Source organism: Periophthalmus magnuspinnatus, chromosome 24 (genome assembly GCF_009829125.3).
Source record: "Periophthalmus magnuspinnatus isolate fPerMag1 chromosome 24, fPerMag1.2.pri, whole genome shotgun sequence".
NCBI classification, from domain to species: Eukaryota; Metazoa; Chordata; class Actinopteri; order Gobiiformes; family Gobiidae; genus Periophthalmus; species Periophthalmus magnuspinnatus.
Window position 1 is genome coordinate 11761834 of NC_047149.1, and position 19325 is coordinate 11781158.

Consider the following 19325-nt stretch of genomic DNA (forward strand, 5'->3'; position numbering starts at 1 on the left):
GCATGCGTAGTATGAGAGGCTTAGGTGGGAGCAGTCTGGCGCAACTTGCTGAGGTAAGAGTCGGGTTATAGCAACAGAAAGCCATCGTCTGAACAACGGGACCGCCGTGTGAGGGAGACTGTGGTCAGACTTCAGTGAGTACTATCAAATCTGCGTAACTTAAAATGTGTTCTTTAGTGGTTTTTATATTGTTTTTATGTTCATAGTACAATTTTTATCTGAAAGAAATACTTACATAGCAACCCCCGGCTAGGGCAGGACAGCGCTGTCATTCTTTCTCCTGTGCCTGTGTTTTAACGGAAAGGCCTGCAGAGGGGGTAACTCCAGCATATACCATTATTTCACCTGATACTACGTTGTACTGTTGTTTGCTTGGGATATGTAGGTAAAAATTGAATATATATACAAAATTTGAGAGCACAAATTTGAAGCATATCCATGGAAAAATCCATGAGGCAGCGTTAGCAATTAGCCAGCAGCTAGCGATACAATAGTGAATCCATGGAGCGACCGTGTAACAGAGTGGCACCGGGCTGAGGGGAAATCACTGTGGGCCCAGTGCAAGGTACACACTGCACAGGACTGCAGCAGCAGTACACACTTTTACTCTTACTTTCACTTTGGACGTTTATAATGTCATTATTCTGGATCAAGTGACCACTCAACGATCATAACGATGTGTTTTTTCTGTTGTATATTGTTGTTGCAATTTTCATTCTCATAATTTTCGACTTTCGACTAGGATATTTTAGTAGTGCATACAATTCTATGCTATACGTTTTTGTTTTAAGCTGCAGATATTAATTTGGTTCAGGGGCATAAATTTGACTACAGAAACAAGAGGGTTAGATGTACTTTAACAAGGTAACTTCTCAACTTATACAGCGTCAAGAGGTCAAAAAACCGCTTTGGGGGTCATAGCAAACACACTTGTCCAAATTTGTGAAGAACTTTAAAAAGTTACAATAAAAGTTGTATTTCTTGTTGGGTGGTGAAAGACTTTAGGACTCAGTGATGTGTGATAATCTAGAGTTAGAACAGAGGTGTGTCTCTACAGTCATTACTACTGCCTTATATCCGATTAATACTGTGAAAATATTGAAAATATTCATCATCATCATCATCATCATCAAATCTCTCTCTCTATATATATATGATAAAAAATATATAGATATATAATATACATACATACACACACATATCTGTAATTATCGAAATTGGCTCTGCTTATTGGTGAAAATAATAATAATAATAATAATAATAATAATAATAATAATGATAATAATAATAATAATAATAATAATAATAATAATAATAATCAAATAAAATATCAGCAGAGTTGATCAATTATTCTGGATTATAGACAATCAGCATTGGCAATGAAAAACCCAGTATCGGTTGACCTCTATTTCAGAAACATGCTTTTCAGAAACGTGCTTTTATTTTAGTCTATGGTTGGCTAAAAAGTTGCATACTGTGAATTTAACTTAATACTATTAATACTATATAAAAATGGTTTTGCTGGTTGAATCCAGTGGGCTTTCTGTAGACAGGAAGTGATATCTGTGTGCGACATCCTGTAACTGTTTATGTTGGAGACTCTTTTCTCAGGAAATACTCTAGACTTGGACTTTAAACCATTTGTGTCATTGTGATGAATGGTAACTGTGATTTCTGCTTTATTGGATACCATTCGCGGGACTTTGGCTGCTGACATGAGCTGTGATGAGTTACAGCGTGTTGAAGCTGGAAGAGGATTATCGGAGGCAGATTATTGAGCGAGTGAACTAGTGTCTGACTGGGCTTCATCTGTGGGGCCACTTTCAGGAGAGGCTTCTTTCACTTCAAAATCATCAAATATTCAAATCATGTGCCTTTAAGTTTTTTCTTTGAGACAGACATAAAAAGGGTTATTGCACGTTTTCATTAACATCACAGTATAGCCATGTTTTTGTAAAAGGTACCAAAGAGCCTAAATGATCTTCAGTTGATCTAATAAATGTATTTCTTTTGCCGTAGGTTTCTTGAAGGTGGCTCAGCACAAACCTGATCATAAAGTTTTCTCTTACTCTAACCAAGTTCAGGTGAGTGTGTTATTGTGTATTTCTGTCTGTAGTTTATTAAGTTTCAGATGGCATCCCAACGTTCCAAAGACCTGTAATATTTAAGAAATTAAGTTCAAATTATTGTTGCTATGCAGATTTTGGATGCATTACTGCAAGTTCAACAGCCTTTTCACTAATATCGAATAGAATCAACTTGTAGATTTTTCTTTTGGATATTTCTAATGAAAATACAATCTTATCAATATGAAACACTGGCTTATGCCCCCCCTTTTGCAGGTTTGAAATCATCACATTATCGAAGAGCTACTATTAGTGTATATAAATGGATATAGCTAACCTGCTAGCCACTGTGTTCCAAATAGGAAGTGAGCATGGCCGTGCTTCCTTCTCCATCAACTCTGGCTCCAATTTACTTTCTATTGAAAAACTATTGCCCCTCTTTCTGTAACGGTTGCCATGCAGGCTCGTCATTTTAATCTTAAAATGTTTGTATTAACCCGCGCTACATGATCCTGGCATTTTTATTTCGCTACTGTGTCCGTAAATCAGATACGAATATTAAAAACACACACATCAGGCACCTTCTTTGAAATGTAATTTGGCTTGATGAGTTCACCAATGGCTAATTAGATATTTTCCATGTGTAGGATCGATCTTGAAAATCTACACTGGGCATAAATGACCTTTTTAGTTGCTGTAATGTGTTATTTGTGTGTCTGGAAGCTCGAGGATGGCGGTGAATGTTTACTCCACATCTATGAACGTAGACAACCTGAGTCGCCATGACATGTTGGCCTGGGTTAATGACTCACTACAGCTCACATACACCAAGATCGAGCAGCTATGTTCCGGTGAGTCTCTCTGTCCATCTCTATGTATTATCTGTCATTATTACAAAGTACATTCATTCTGTAACTGGTATATTTCAGGTGCCGCCTATTGCCAGTTCATGGACATGCTTTTTCCCGGGTGCATACTGTTGAAGAAAGTTAAGTTTAACTCTAAATTGGAACATGAATATATCCACAACTTCAAGGTCTTACAGGCTGCCTTCAAAAGAATGAACGTTGACAAGGTGAGGGATTTAACTTGTTAAATAGTAATTTTAGGTGCAAGGAGTTGGTATCTTTTCCATTAAAGCTTACATGCCAAAAATAGACCTACAAATAGGTGTGCCTATATGTTTGTAGATTTGAAAAAAAATGTGTTTAATGTCTTTCAGATCATTCCTGTGGAGAGACTGGTAAAAGGAAAGTTTCAAGACAACTTTGAGTTCCTTCAATGGTTTAAGAGGTTTTTTGATGCTAATTACGATGGGAAAGAGTACGATCCTGTCCTATCTCGTCAGGGCTTGGAGGCATCGCCGCTGCCCAACCCAGGTACGCTCAGTCTCTACAAAGAGATTAACTTAAATCAGAGAGCTCCACACACTAGTCCCTCAAAGAAAGTATTTATTGTAGCGAGGGACAGTCAGGGTGTGTCCTTGTGTTGCTCATGTTCATGCCCCGTCCCACTCTAACCAGGTGTCACTCATCACAAACCTAAAAGACCATCTCGTCCAGGTAACACTGTCAGCAGCATGTCTGTGTGCTGTGAGCATCGTCCACTATACTGGATGACATATGACATGATTCAGATGTAACAATGAATAATTCTTTAAGACATTTTACAGATGAAATACCTGTGTTGATGATGTGTTACAGAACATTTTATCCTGGTTTTCTCAAAACTCTAGTTTTAGATTTATTTTGAGCTCATGCATGTACATTGCCAGACATGTTCATAATGCCAATTGGTGGTTTTCAGATCGTAGAATGTGATGATGTCATACTCCCAGATTCGGGGCAAGGGCCAGACTTCCCTATTGATAAAATTGTACTTTGCCATAAAATATCCAAAAGGTAAATTCACAAATGCTGATCATTTATATTAGTGACTTGACCCCAGAACTCACTTTATCGCAACTAAAATCTGCAGATTACGGTAACTACCGTATATGAATTTGAACTGCCCCCCATCTGTATTGGATTAGAATGATGTGATGTCATCTGAAACCCAGCAATAATATAACAAGGATCCATAATTAATGAATATCATTGCAAACAAATGTTTTATTAAACAAACAACCAAAAGAGTTGAGTGAGAAGAAGTAAAAACATATTTACTTGCACCCAACTCATTTTCTCTACGTGCAATTAAAGTCTGAATTGAAACAACATTTGACTTTGTGCCAGGTTGGTTTATCAATCCAGCATGAAGCTTATAGATGTCACTAAAACCAGGAGCGTAGAATAACTTCATAAGGCGCTTGTTGCATGTGACTGCATTTGCTTATCAATCCATTGCTAACTTCTGTGTATTTGTGTGTTTAGGGCCAATGAGAACATCTCCTACAGGCCCCAAATGCGTCCCTCCTCCCCAGAGGCAGATAGCCACAGCGCGCAGGCCTCCAGTCACACGCAACGGAGGAGACGCTGAACTGGTGGAACTCAACCAGCAGGTACAGGGGATACTGCCACCATGTTCTTAAGACATACATATACAACACTTGTGAAGTTTAGCTATCTGCCAGTGGTACTTTTACATGAATGATACAGTTGGAACTAGTTTCAGTGGATCAAACAAAACTGTTACCTTAATTTAGGCAGATGCTGGTTGGTTAATTCTGAGAAATGTTCATGAGTCCACTCTAAATTGTATTGCACACATGTGGGAACACTTGTCTTATCTTCATCGTCACAAAAGATAAATTGTACTGTCTTTAGACATGAATCCAAACAAAAGTATGTTGTTTTATATGTGGTTAATTGTTTGTGTCTTAATTTTGCCCAAAGCTTCTGGACATGAAGCTTACTGTTGACGGCCTGGAGAAAGAGAGAGACTTCTATTTTGGAAAACTGAGAGACATTGAAGTCATTTGCCAAGAACATGAAAACGAGAACAACCCCATCCTCTCTAAAATCATAGACATACTCTACGCTACAGAGGTAAATGTTGCTAACAAAGCTGACAAAGCACAGGCCTTCAGATAGTATGAAAAATAAGGGCTGATGCAACAGTAAAAGACTGCAGATGTCACTGAAATAAATATATGTTTAACAACAGTTAAGTTCTCTTATGGTGCACTTTATGTTATATTTTTACATACCACTAGAGGGCCCCCAAATGCCATAGATAAGTAATGGTATTGACTTATATAAAATAAAATCAAGTACTATGAGTATTGTGTACTTGTCTTGTTCTATGTATTACTATTGAAATATGAAATAAACAGATAATAATGTTAAAATCAAGTGGAACCCCTCTTGTAACCTTTGATTGCTTCTTGTCGGTTACAGGAGGGCTTTGCACCACCAGAAGATGAAGATATCGATGAAGGTGCTCGAGACCAGGAAGAATACTAGACCTTCTTTTTCCTCCATAACCCCACCGCCCCATCCCCCTCTTCATTCGCCTTGTTACTTACATATGTCCCTCCCAATCGCTTTACTTTTTACACTACTCATTTTTCCCCCCAAACATGACCTGATTTGAACCACCCCTCTACAAAGGACTCTACACCAGGCCTGTGTGTACAAAGGCCCGGCTTTGGCTTAACTTGACTTATATTCTAACACATTGCCAGAGTAGACAGCTGTACTGCTAGTGGCTGATTTATGGTTAATAGCATTGAGATTAATAGGAATCCTGCACATGTGGCCTGGAGCCAACCATGCTGTCTGTCTGAAGAGATACAACGGGCACTTTCTCAACAAAACATCTGGGTTTTCAATGCAAATTGATGGGTATTCTTAAAGGGAGTCCTGCTCGTATACATATGCTTAAATGGACATTATGCTGTGATGCTGAATTGTGAACCTTCAGTTGACAGATGTTGCCAGGTTCGGAGAAGCAAACAGGAGTAAAAACTAAGTTGTCTAGACAATGAAATAGTGCCATCTACTGATATCCAAAAAATATAATTTGTTTTTCTCTTTGCTGATATCTTCCAAATAGCACAACACACCACAGGGAAGATGCATTATCAAGGTTACAACTTGTTTAAATACTTGGAATAATGTCAAATATTAGTTACATTATATTTTAGGACTATGTCAATATTGATTCAGCAGTTTCTATCTGTCTGCTTCTCCAAACTAGGCCTGTGCGAATATCTGTTTCCGTGGGTAAGACATTGAAATGTATCTGACCTAAAAAAATGGATCTGTCCCTTTAAGGAGGACTACAAATGTGCATAGATATTTTCAGCATATTTCATAAGACACGTTTTCATCAAAGCCACAAACATATCACAGACTTTGAAGAGCTTGTGCATAAGAAGTCATCATTCTGAGGTGAACACTACTTGTATGTACTTCTTCATCGACTCGTCTTACCCGAGGATCGCTCTTAAATGGTTAAGACTGCTTGTTTATGAGACAGCATGATGTATTTATGTTTATTTATTTATGTTTTTTTTTTTTTTTTTTTTTAAATCTGCTCCACACAGTTTCAGAGAATAATGTGGTTTTGGATTTGGGCAATTTGAAGGTCTTGCACTAAATGTAGCAAAATTGTTTGAAAAGATCCAAAATGCCAAGATGCAGTTGCTGGCTGTAGCCAGAATTATACAGGAAGATGCAATTTTATATTTTATAGATTTGTTTTAAAGGTCTGTTTTGTATTTGCATTGATTTGCTCAAAGGCCAAGTTGCAGGTTCACTGAAAACTTATTTAGCACAAAAGAATCAGGCTTAAACAATTGTTGTAAATGAACAAAAACTGTACAGACACTACTAGATACTAATGTTTGACTGTGTTAAACATTTTAGCTGCTATCTCTTTTGTTTTACTGTATTTATTTACTTATCATGATGTGTTGCATAGCATTTGAACAGCACATTGACAGCTGTGCTAAGCTCCATATTGGTTTGGGAGAATATTGTGCTCTCTCCCAGTTTGTTGTTTTGGCAGCCTCATATTAAACCTGCATCATGGAATGAAATAAAGCTCTGAGGTTCAGGAAAAGTACTATTTTTTCTTTTTTGTCATGTGAAATTTTCTGTTTCATGTCAAGTTCAGATATGTTTTATATTTCTGATATGTTTTATATTTCTGATATGTTTTATGTTCTATGAAGTTCATCTCATACCCTCTCTTCCATAGGAAGGGTATTTTACTCATCACTTTATCAGTGCCATTTACTCAGAGATGTGGGACGTTCGGTGACCTCACTATCATAGAATGAATACAAGTTGAAATAAATTAATGAATAGGCATTGCATTAAAAAAGGCCATAAACGATGGTTTTCAAATGTCCACGTCACGCCGTCAGATAGACGTGGCACGTTGACGTTAAATGATCCCGGCTGGTTCACGCTGCAACAGACAGTGAGGAAGAGGGGAAGTTCACCAGTCCACAAACTTCTGCGCTTTTGGACAAAGAATGGCTTCAAACAATGGGCCCGCTGGAAAATGGGAGCTGGTGAAGAAAGGGAAAAAGAGTAATAATTCTGGAGGGAGTAAAAACCCCAACGATAAGAAAAACGGAGCTCGAAAAGCGCTGGGCGAGTCAAACCAGCAGCCATCCAAACGTGAGTGAACTATCACGGGCCGCTCCGAGCCGCTAGCCGCTGTCTGCACGTCCGCCCGTCCGTTTTACATAACGAGCGAGTTCACTGAAATGTAGGGCTATCTGTGAGGCCAGCTGCATACAGATACTAAACAATACCACTTTAAACCCTCCTAAGCTTTTCAATGAAACTAATGATAAACAGTACACTTACGGGACACTACTGAAATGGTGCTAGCTTGTCTCGTTTCCTCTGCGCAGCTACTGATGTGTAAATAACTAAAGCCTTTTGGCCCGTGGGCAATGTTTTACAACCTTTTGCTTTCTTCTAAAAGAAGGGTTTAGTTTATTAGAGGTATAGTCTCTGTTTTATTGACGGGAGGATGTGCTGATACATTAGCACGATGTTAGCAGAGTGTCAACAGAGCAGCGTCATCATTGGAAGAAGCAACCTTTCCCCTTGAGTCTTTTATCTAGTGGTTTTATCAACGAGGAGTGACTCAGATGCACAATATGTGTGATGAAAAATAAAAAATTATATTTTATTATATTCTTAAATAGACTTCTGCGTTTCCATATGTTCTGATGGGGTTTATAGTTTCAAGTCAGACCTTGTATCCAGAAGCATCAGTTCTCGCTCATGTTTCCATCCTTCATTTACACAGGGACTGTAATGTGACTGAAGGCATCTTCTCCTGTGTAGTGGACAGATCAGTCTATGGGACAGAAACAGTTTTAGCTTCAGAGTGAAAAGTGAGCAACTGGTGACCTCTGTCAGCACCTGTCATGTCCATGGGCTGCTCATATGTGTACAGTACTGTAAAGATCTGAACTATTTAAATACTATATTCACGGTGCTATTTTCTCTTTAAAAGTTAACTGAATCAGTTGGTTGTATTTACCACTATTCTGCTATTTAACTTGTTAAAGATAGATTTGTATTGGGTATAAAGGACATGACATGTCTTAGTTTTGGTTTATTACATATTTTCGAATACATTCTACAAGGTTGCATTATCTTGCATATGAGTCATTTGGTTACCTCTTTCTAGAAATACTTAAAATACTGTTGGTACTTAGTTGTTGAGGACTTAAGATTCATTATGTAATTCATGAAGGGAGGGAGTAAGCAATACGCAGTGCATTGTTTATGAGAGGACAGCTCAAATCTATTTGGTTAGCCTCAGACTTTGACCATTCCTCCGTCGTGTTTCTTTCAGCTGTGAAGATGTCCGAGACTTTGTTTGAAAACTTTGACAAAATGGCAAAGAAACAGAACAAAGAGCAGGTTCCACCACCAGCTGAACCTCAAACCAAGAAACCAGCACCCACCAAACCGACCAAAAAGGCAAACTCCAGCAATTCAGCCTCCCCGACCAAGCACAAGAGCCTGGAGGACGCATTTAAAGCTGTGAGTGTACAACACATTCTTGAGTTGTTAATAACATTTATTGTTTAGTAATAGTTGACCAAATAATCACAACCACCAGTGTCCTGGGTGGCAGTAGAGTGTTCACCTTTAGTGCAGAAGGTCATTGGTTGAATCCTCATTCATGCTTTGTCCTTCAGTCACTCTACCCATTGCCCTCTTCTGTCACTGAATGTTACTGGTTATGAGTGGAAGGGCATGCGGCATAAAAATATCTAACCAGCTTGCTTTGGCAAACCTTCTGGCTTTAACAACCCTTGATGAATACTAAAAAAGAAAATAAGGAAAAACAGAACCCCCCCCTCCAAATGTTGCAAAAGTTTATAAGCTTTCCATAAGACAATTGCCTTCTTTTCTGCTATGTTATTTTTTGCTCTGTACTCTCCAAAGCTTTCTTTGAGGCACACTGTCACATGTTATTGTGTGGTCTCCTGATAGGTTCACAACCTATATTAGAGTTCAAAAGAGAAGAGAAGACAAGAGAGATTATTTTGTCTCAATATTGAGGAGAAAGAGCGGAGAGGCAAAAAACCCCAGTTACAAACCACCACCCTCTCTGGGGCCCAGACCGTCTTTCACCTCTTTTATTAAAGTTAGGAAACCCTAGTTACATACACATCTAAAGGGGGGGGGGGCAAGCAGTGTAAAAACATATGACGAAATTCACAGAGAAATATATTCTGTTTTGCATTTCCAGAAGGTCACAAAACATCCTCCCATGATGTTTCGGTTTCACCGTGACCTTCTTCCCGTGGGATCCTGCACTTTCAAAAGACATTTTCTGCAAGACTCAAGAACAAACATTAGTGCAGATTACATAGTTTACATAATTGAATATAATGACTAAATAAAATAGTGAACTGACTATAACTAATAGCAATGACTAATAAAGAGTGAACATTACATTACAGTACCTTTAAAATGAACAGTGAGATAACATAATATAACTTGAATATATATTTTGAATCCATCATCTCCCTTCATAATGCCTGCTCTGTATGAAGTTCTGATCTGGTTGCTTGTTTCCCTTGTGTCCCTGTGTCTGTAGCTGGATGTGTCGGACCTGAAGCAGCAGTTGAGCCGCAGTCAGACGCTGTTCCCAGAAAACCCCTCTGTCTGGGTCAAAGATTTGGCAGGTTACCTTAACCTCCACCTGACCGCCCCAGAGACGGAGCCCACCCTCAGCAGCTACGCTCATGGTAAAGCATGCTGCAATCAATCTAGAATGTGCACACAAATTGTTACGATCAATCTGCTTCTCGTATCACCCTAGTCCTGTACCAGCTTCACTGACTGCCTGTTCAAACCAGAATTAACTTTAAAATTTTCATACTCACTGTGTTTTTTCCAAATAATAAAATGTATTATTATCATTATTGTTATTAGATGACTATCTTGATTTGATAGATGGCATAATCATGACTCCTCCCATTGTTGTGTCCCCAGATTACCCATACTGCCTCACAAGTAAGGAGCTGAAGGGCGTGATCAAAGGCCTGCTGGGGCGCTGCAGTGATGCTCTGCCAGATTTCTTTGACCACTGTGTTTACACTATGCTCAGGGAATTGGACCGACAGTCAGGTAAACACTGGCATCATCATAAAATACTGTGCAACTACTTTCCTCTTAGCATTGATTGGTTTCTTGGCAAAGTCTCCCCCTAGATTTAAAACGACACTAACCCTGCAATATGTATGCAATAAAATATAAGACATTTAAAGTATTTACAGTGATTTAATGAATGCATATTTTATACTTGTTTTATATCTAATACATTTCAGTTTCTGTTCAGTGTTTTGATAGCGGCACAACTCTACAAAACTTTTTTAAATTTGTGCATCTGAACAATAGGCTAACTATGTAGGTGCTCCTTACCCTGCCCAAGTTTCCACTGCATTTAAGAATGGGTGAAATGCAGAGAGGAATAAAGTCTACCTTAAACTTATCATTAACTTTCTATGTTTGCAGGAGAGCCGCTGTATGGTTATAGAGTTTGCATTCAGGCAATCCTTCAGGACAAGCCCAAAATAGCAACTCAAAACCTAACCGAGGTGAGTGCATGTGTTCTGCTGTCAGCACGTCTTTTGTACAAATGTCAAATGCTTTAGTGAAATACTTGCTTTGCGAAACAAGTTTCATTTCTATTTGATGTCACTGGTGTTGTAATACATGTTGTAATAGTCGGCCTCTTTCCTGTTTTCAGTATTTGGAGCTGCTGCGATCTGTTCAGAATCGTCCAGTGAAGTGTCTGACCATCATGTGGGCGCTGGGCCAGGCCGGGTTTTATGACCTCAGCCAAGGACTCCGAGGTGAAGCGCTGTCAGCAAACATGCACCATTTTAACACATACATAGTGTTATATGCTCTTATGGTCTGATTAGCATAACTAGTGGAATTGCTTTGGGACAATGTAATTCTAAAACGTGACACTAATGAATGATATAAACTGCAGATGACTAGTTAGAGGGACCTAATTTTACTCCTGAGGATCGGTTCACCGCCATGAGCCCCTAAAAACAGTGATTTCTGTCCTATACAATATGCAATACCATTCAAGAAAAATGACAAGTGCCGTATTGCATCGATGTGAATGAGGAACTTTGATAATGCGATGAAACTGAAACTAAACATTTTAATATATTTTTACCAAACATAGCATTTTAAAAACAAGGAAAGGTACAATAGCTATTTAAATAGGATATGTGTTGGCAGTTCTTCCATTCTTCTATGGGGTATTAATTGTTATTTTCACGTTGACTGTCCGTGGTTTCACAATTCCCAGCACATGTATTTGATCTCTGTCAAAACACCAGCTCTACAAACAAGTCTGTAGGAGGACCCCACCTAATCAGTCAAATGTTCACCTCCACTGTGTCAGGATTAAATGCAAATTTAGATGTCAAAGTCACATGCACTTGCTCAAACATGTTTACAGCTGTGCATTTTGATGGTGTTTCTTTCGATCACTACTAATTCTTCAATGTTATTTGTTACAGTTTGGTTGGGAATCATGCTTCCTGTGCTAGGCGTAAAGTTGCTGTCCTCATACGCCATTGCCTATTTGGAAAGGCTTCTCTTGTATGTCATTTTTACCTCCGTTACTTTAATTTATTTTGTGATTCAAATGTATATAAATGTATTTATTTTTGTTAATTCTAGACTTCATGTAAACTTGACAAAGGGATTTGGCATCATGGGTCCTAAAGAGTTCTTTCCTTTACTCGACTTTGCCTTCATGCCCAAAAATGCCCTATCATCCAGGTAACTGTATATTTTGTTTATCTCTTGTAACCCAAGATTTGTCATTGTACCAATGCGTTTGAACATGCCGGTACAAAAGATGTTGCCTTTGTATCACATTTTTCCCATTAAATTAAAGTGCATCCGAAGTGCCCAAAGCAACAACTGTCATTAATAATAATCTAGTTGCAACTGAAGTAGTATCTAGAAATCTAGTTCAAAAACGTGTGTTTGTGCAGTTTGCAGGAGCAGTTGAGGCGGCTGTACCCTCGTCTAAAGGTTCTAGCGTTCGGAGCCAAGCCTGAGACCACTCTGCACACGTATCTGCCTTCGTTTCTGTCCCGGGCCACACCGCATTGTCCAGACGACATGAAGCGAGAGGTGAAAAACATGTGTAAACAGTAGAGAACAGGTCGGGCCAGTTTTGATCCTTTGATGAGCTGCTGATGTTGGAGACAGGCTTCGTAAATAAGAGATTTTAAGGTAGCAGTGTTTCTAACACTGCTACCTCTCTATTACCCATATTAAGTCCTACCTAGACGTCAGCATAGCAGTGTTATATTTTTTGTATACATTTGTATTGCTCCTGTAATTTATTAAATAATTATACCCAACCCAGACATTTCAGAATTAAACTTTTGTTTTGTGATTTCTTGTGTCTTTGTAGCTTCTCAGCAGTATGACTGAGTGTTTATGTGTGGATGTACAGAGTCTGGGAGTTTGGAGGCAGCTTTATACAAAACATTTACCACAGTCCAGGTAAGATAAACACAACTCCACCTTCTCAAAACTATAAAGGCCCAAGTTTATTGGTCCTAATGTGTAAAATGTGCATAGTAAGTTTAACTATGGGACATTTAGGGGTCTATGCAAATCCGCAAGTGGGAACTCTCTGAGCCAACCAGAGCTCTCTTTCCCTCATAGTGCCAGGAAATTATAGGAGATATAAAATATTAATAATTTCTTAACTGAATTAAAGATGAGATTATCATAGATTTTTTTTTCTGATTCATTAACAAATATCAAATAGACTTGGGCCTACTTTAAATAGGCCTACATACAGCAGTCTGGCTTAAAAGATCATGTTTTTTCAATTTTATGATGGCTCTTTATTTATTCAAATTGATTTATTGTTATTTTTAATTTAAGCAATATAGTTTGGTATTTTTTTATGAATGGACTTTATCTGTTTATATTAAGTGGATCAAATGTGTGGAAATACATTCTCGGAAATAATTCTACACCGCTGGCTTGTTGTTGGCATATTGTTAGGAGTGCAGTGATATATTAGCAGTAATCAGTTTCATAGTGAGGCCTACCCAACGCTCTTGTGTGCTCCTGCTCATGGCCTCATTTTCTAGATGTTTAATTGTATTTACTCATTTATTTTCTCTTCTACTCTTCTCAGCCTGTTGTTAAACCATTTACTTAAGTCCTGGAACACTCTGCCACCAAAGGTAGGACTCGTTTTGTTTTGATGCGTACAACCAAGTAAAGAGATGTTGATATTAATTGTACAGCTTTCTCTGTTTTAGCTGAGAAAAAACCTGGGAGAGACGATCCAGTCTTTTAGAGTGACCAATGAAGAGATGAAAGGCGGCATAGAGTCTGAGGAGCTTCAGGAATGCAATCATCTTTGTCAGGTGACACTCACAGCCCAGAAGTACCATTACACAAACTAGAACACATTATTGATACATGTTCAATCTAAAGCTAAAGTCCATTTCTTTTTGGGCTCCAGAATCTGCAGGTGAAGATGAAAGGCCGAGGGTTTCCATGGTCCAAACTCTTCATGGTGCTGTTTGTGTTTGTGGCTGGTTTCATCACACACGATGTCAGATCACACGGTTCTTTTACAGGTCGGCACAAACTAAATAATTCAAGTTTTGCTTTACATAGGGTTTACATCATATTATTTTTTTATTTCTTGCTTTTTCTTTCAGATTCCACCACAGCCTTGTATCTTCGTAACTCAGGCGTGACTGCAGTATCTCAACAGGCCTGGGGCAAAATCACAGTTTACTCTAAAGAGGGCTTCAGGTATGATCAAAAAATAATAGTTTTACCTTTTCACTGATAAAAATTAAGATTAAAGAACAAATGAAATTCTCTATTAATGGTTCATCTAAAAAAAAAAAAAAAAGCTTAAAGGCACTATGTAACTTGTCTGGTGGAGGGTCTGTTTACTTGCTGCGTGGAGATGTGCCTAGTGTTCCACAGTATGGCCCTTAACATGAATCTCCATGTAGACTTGCAAGCCAAATTACAGGTTAGATTTGTGGAGAGGCGACCCCACTCACAGCAAAAATGAATGTTTATATTTCTGATCAATAAATAACATCTGTAGTTATTTTAGGTTGTGAGATATTTCCATTATTTGCATTTCAAGCTGGTTAGAATGATGGCATTTTCCTAAGATTTGACTTAATTCAAATGTCCCTTGTGTGTGTTTGTGTTGTCCCTGCAGCTGGTTGGAGAAAAACACTCCATATTATTACTCTGAGTGTGTGCGAGTGCTGGGCCCACTGACGGAGCAGGGCTTGGAAAAGGCCAAAACTGCAGCGGTCTATGTCTCCGAAAATACAACAAAGCTCATCCTCTGGGTGAAAGAAACAACGCCGCTAGTCATTCAATGGGTGAGTCTCCAGGTCTTCTTACTGATCAGTCATTACATTATGACAGCCTATCCACTGGCTTGTCTACTGGATCACTCCAATGATCAGCTTTTAGTTCATTGCTATGGGATTTGGGGATCCTGTCACCCAGTTGTGCAGCCTCCAGAATATATAAAACATTCCTTTACAACATTTATGCTTAATTTACCCATCAAGAACAGGTGGCAGTAGAGATGTTATGCACTATGGCCAGTGAATAAAATACCCAAACCAAAATTTCTGTTTGTGCAGGTGAATACAAACACTCCAGACAGTGTATTCAGAGCACTGGAGTATTTAAAGGAGCTGCTCCTTTTCATCCATCACAACTACATCCTCCCAGCACTGTCCTATATGTCTGAGGTGCTACAGCAAGCATGGGCCAGCCTACAGGAATCCTGCAAGTTAGTACTTCATCATGCCACAATGCCATACTTACAATGCCACAAATATTACACCTTCACAATACTACAATACAAAACATTGTACAATCCATTTGAATGCTTATGGTGAGTGAGATTCAAAATGTAATGACTGGGTGAACAAATCAATATGCAAATGTGTGAACATATTTACAGACATATAAACAAGAGACCCTTGTACTGTTAAATATTTGGAACATTATAATTGTGTTTAGTGGTTTTATTTCAAATCATAGCCTAAATCAGGTTTTCTCAAACTGTGATATACGTAAATGCTCAGGTTGTACACAGTGCCCTCTGCAGTTGTATATATGTTTATGTGGTTAATTATTTCAAACTACCTTATCCATGATTTAGTCTCATTTTAGACAAAGTTTAGCACTAATCTAGGCTTGATATAGTTTTGGGTTAGATCTGATGGTACTCTGAAAGGCAAATATGTGGTACTAAATAATGTCTTCTGCCCTGCAGTGGTGAAGTGTCAGTATCGTGTCTGCAGGGCCATGCTGTGGCCTTTTCAAACTCCACGTGGCAACTGCTGCAGCACACGACATCTGCCATCAAGACCTGGGCCCAAGACCTGCTCACAAGAGCCTAACACACGCTCTCTGACCCTACTTTGACCCCACCTGACCCTGAGGGACATGGTCCCTCTGCACCGTTAGCGGAGACTGGACTCAATAAGTGAAAACCCACTTGAAAAGGACCCTCATTTTCTTCTTTAATTTTTTTTTCTACCAATCTTTTTGTCACTGCTGGAAGCAGAGGTTGTCCCTCTAAGTTTTCTACTACTTTTTCTCAACATGTTCGTTTTTAACCTCTGCGTTGAGACTAATTTATAGAAAATATAAGTTTGTAGATTGTTTATAGACAATTTTATTTAAAAATTTCTAAAGCGTTTTCTTAAGACTAAGTGAAAGGGCAGGGCAATGACCAAATAAGGAATTCCAGACTTTTCCGAGCCACTGAAGGCACCAGCTGCAAACCATGGGGCCACTTTTCTGTTATCACTATTGACCATAAAGTACTTCAGGTATCAGTATTTGTGTTTTTAACTTTGAATGACATTTGTCAATATGGTCAGATCTGCTGGTGCATATATTTATTCAGAAGATGAATTTAATCTGGATTCTTATAATGAAGAAGGAACCTACCAGCTGTCTGTTCTTGTTCTCATCTTTGTCTTACAAAGTACTTTCTCTTCCTGCTGCGTCTCTGGTCCAGTGCTCATACTTGAAGGTTAATGAGTTTTATCTGTGTTTTCCGTGAAACATTCACTTTGTACCAATGTGGCGCATCTGTCGGCCTCAGACAAAACCAAACCATTCTGATCAGCTAACCTTCTATGTGAAAAAGTTTGAACAATTATGACAATGTCTTACTTTGTGTTATTAATTTGTAATAAAGCTCTAAACTAAGTCTCAGTTTTCTTTTATTTTTGGACTGACAGTAGTCTGATAACAGCACCTGCATGATTGCCTCTAGTCATGGACCGGTATATTCAACCTGGTTTTTGTTGTGATTTCTTAAGAGCCAAGGTCAAAATGTCTTTCTACACACTGTTGGGGGTCCTTTAGTACTGAAGTGTTTGGATATTTTACGATCCGTCAATAGTAAGGAACATACTACTTCATTTCAGCCTTTTTATTGGGTGTTTTGGTATCTGACTTAGCAGTTTTCACTGTCTATTTGTTGAAGTGATAATGTTGCTCAGTAGGCGGTGTTAATTGGCACGGTTTTCTCTGTATAAAGTAAAATTGAACATGCATAGACTGAAAAATAGTGCTCCCAAACAAAGGGCAAAGCCAATTAAAAAAAACAAAACAAAAAACCCTTTTAGATTTGTTATTTCAATATATAGTAGCAGTACGAGTCAATCAGCGAGTTGAAAGTCGCAGTGCTGTCCCTCATTGGCTCAAATCCGCTCCAAAATATCTCCAAAAGTCTTTGTTAGTAAAGATGCAGAGAGTAGCAGCCAGTGGAAGCAGCAAAGAGGGTCCAGTTCAGAGATCTGACAGTCCACAAGATCTGCTCTTCTCACTTTACATGAAGTCGTCTGAGTCATAGCCATCCTGTATCAATGGTCAACAGTCAATCAGGAGTTCATCTTTCTGCTGCTTAACACTAACAAGAAATGCTTACCTCATTCGTTTGCATATTCTCAGACTTCATCAATGATGTGTAGTTTCTAAAAAAGACAGTATTCATAAGTTATTCCACGCACATTACTTCTTAGTCAAAATAGCTGAAAAGTAATTTAAAAGGTCAAATTTACAAACGTTAAAAATAACTACAAATAATAGACTGTTATAGACAAGTTCTCAATAACTGACAGTTTATTTATTTAAATATAACCTAGTTATTATAACCATCTTTTGTAATTTGGATAGCAGGTTAATCAACTGATGCTGGTGAAATTTTTTTAAATAATATTTCTCAACAAGAACACAAACCTGAGTTCCTCCATCTCCTTTTTCTTCTTCTGCTCCTCCTTCTCTTTTCTCTTCTGCTCCTGTAGTTGTGCTTTCTTCTCATTCCTCTCCTCTTGGTCTCTAGACTCTTTCTCAGCTGCCAGGTCTGGGAAGCGCTCCACTTTGGTCTTCTCCAAGCGGTTCACAATTTCATTTACTTTCTTTTCCACCGCTACAAGTTTTACCTAGAGAAAAATTTAGTTTTTATTATTATGTGCATTGAGTGTGGAGCAAGAGGCACTAAAGAAATGGGATACAGGGCTACAAACCTCTCTCTGTTTGTGGAAGCCAATCTGTCCCACATCCATGTCTCCAGTCTTCTTTAGGTTCGCCCATGATGTATAAACCACATTAATGTTGTTCATTTTGCAGCCTGGAAACAACAAGTATTGTAAGTATTAGAATCCTACATGTATGACCTAGAGTCTGGTTAATGGGTGAAGGTAAGAGAGGGAAAACAGATTTTTTGAGCACTCAAGCCTTGAATGTAGAACGCAAAATTACTCAAACATGCATGAATCAACTGAAAAGCAACTACATTAAAAGCTCATAAAAGTCCATTTTACAACATTTACCTTGAATGCTGTTGTTTTTCACCAGCTGTGCACAGTCTATTAGAACTTCAGATGGAATGTCATTTATGGTATGTCCCTAGAAAATTCAGACATTCAGGATTGTTTGCTTACTTATCTTTTACAGAAACACTCTTATGTTATAAACTACACACACACACACACACATTATTAATACACACACACACACACCCCCCACACACACACATATACATTATGACACTGGGTCCTCCTACCTTCGGCAGTCTTAAATAAACATGAGCAGAAGACAGCTTGTCAACATGAAACCTAAATGTACAAGACGCGTTATATTTCTAATCAATTTATCTCTCTTTATATGGTTGACAAGTTAGGGTGATTTATTTCGGTCTTATTAGTATACAAAACGAAGAACTTACCATATGTCTTCAGGCCACCCATACTTTATCAAATCCTCATCTAATTACAGAGAACAAACTGTGTCAGGGTTTCACTATGTTGTTGAAAAAAAGCCCAAATTGAATTATTCGGATGACTTACTCTCATACTTATCTTTTCCCATGTATATAGTGTAAGGAGGATTCACAACTGTGGAAACAAGGACATCAAAGTAGTTATAAAGCGTTAATAGTAGACTGATAAATGAATGCTACGAGTGCTACACCAAGGCTACGATCACTGCTGCTAACTTACTCACCGGCACTTGTAAAGTAAAACACCATCTTATTTGAATGAAAAATAGTTCATAAGTGAATAAAACTGGAAACAGAACAGCTCTGTCGTTTTGATGGGTAATAAAAGAGAAAAAAAAGCAGTAGATTTTGAGTAGAAGCCCGTGCTGTCACTTTTATCACGTTGAACTGGAAGTTGTTGTTTAGCTTCTTCTACGGTGCGTTTGTTCAGACGATCTACGGCAAAATTACGCATACGCCCTCTAGTGG

The 19325-nt window shown here is 38.4% G+C and overlaps 3 protein-coding genes across 4 annotated transcripts; 2 read left to right on the top strand and 1 right to left on the bottom strand.

Moving 5' to 3' along the window:
• The first annotated feature begins 26 nt into the window (after nucleotides 1–26).
• On the top strand, nucleotides 27–7076 carry mapre3b (microtubule-associated protein, RP/EB family, member 3b). Of its 2 annotated transcripts, XM_033991015.2 has the most exons (9): nucleotides 27–134; nucleotides 2020–2084; nucleotides 2790–2917; nucleotides 2996–3141; nucleotides 3289–3445; nucleotides 3590–3628; nucleotides 4439–4566; nucleotides 4901–5053; nucleotides 5405–7076. In XM_033991015.2, the coding sequence occupies exons 3-9, from the start codon at nucleotides 2797–2799 to the stop codon at nucleotides 5468–5470; spliced, it is 810 nt and encodes a 269-aa protein (XP_033846906.1). In that variant the 5' UTR covers nucleotides 27–134; nucleotides 2020–2084; nucleotides 2790–2796; the 3' UTR covers nucleotides 5471–7076. The 2 variants fall into 2 exon arrangements, with proteins under 2 accessions (XP_033846906.1, XP_033846907.1); XM_033991016.2 differs by lacking the exon at nucleotides 3590–3628.
• Nucleotides 7077–7417: 341 nt separating this feature from the next.
• Nucleotides 7418–16786, top strand: tmem214 (transmembrane protein 214). Its single transcript, XM_033991475.2, has 17 exons — nucleotides 7418–7639; nucleotides 8838–9028; nucleotides 10095–10245; nucleotides 10493–10627; nucleotides 11015–11097; nucleotides 11250–11355; nucleotides 12043–12124; nucleotides 12206–12307; nucleotides 12526–12667; nucleotides 12954–13045; nucleotides 13695–13743; nucleotides 13822–13929; nucleotides 14028–14145; nucleotides 14230–14326; nucleotides 14754–14922; nucleotides 15193–15344; nucleotides 15834–16786. The coding sequence occupies exons 1-17, from the start codon at nucleotides 7492–7494 to the stop codon at nucleotides 15958–15960; spliced, it is 2052 nt and encodes a 683-aa protein (XP_033847366.1). The 5' UTR covers nucleotides 7418–7491; the 3' UTR covers nucleotides 15961–16786.
• ccdc25 (coiled-coil domain containing 25) lies at nucleotides 16215–19246 on the bottom strand. Its single transcript, XM_033991479.2, has 9 exons — nucleotides 19082–19246; nucleotides 18925–18972; nucleotides 18804–18843; nucleotides 18642–18693; nucleotides 18409–18484; nucleotides 18103–18206; nucleotides 17816–18018; nucleotides 17505–17550; nucleotides 16215–17434 (listed from the first exon to the last, which is right to left on the bottom strand). The coding sequence occupies exons 1-9, from the start codon at nucleotides 19104–19106 to the stop codon at nucleotides 17405–17407; spliced, it is 624 nt and encodes a 207-aa protein (XP_033847370.1). The 5' UTR covers nucleotides 19107–19246; the 3' UTR covers nucleotides 16215–17404.
• Nucleotides 19247–19325: the final 79 nt, after the last annotated feature.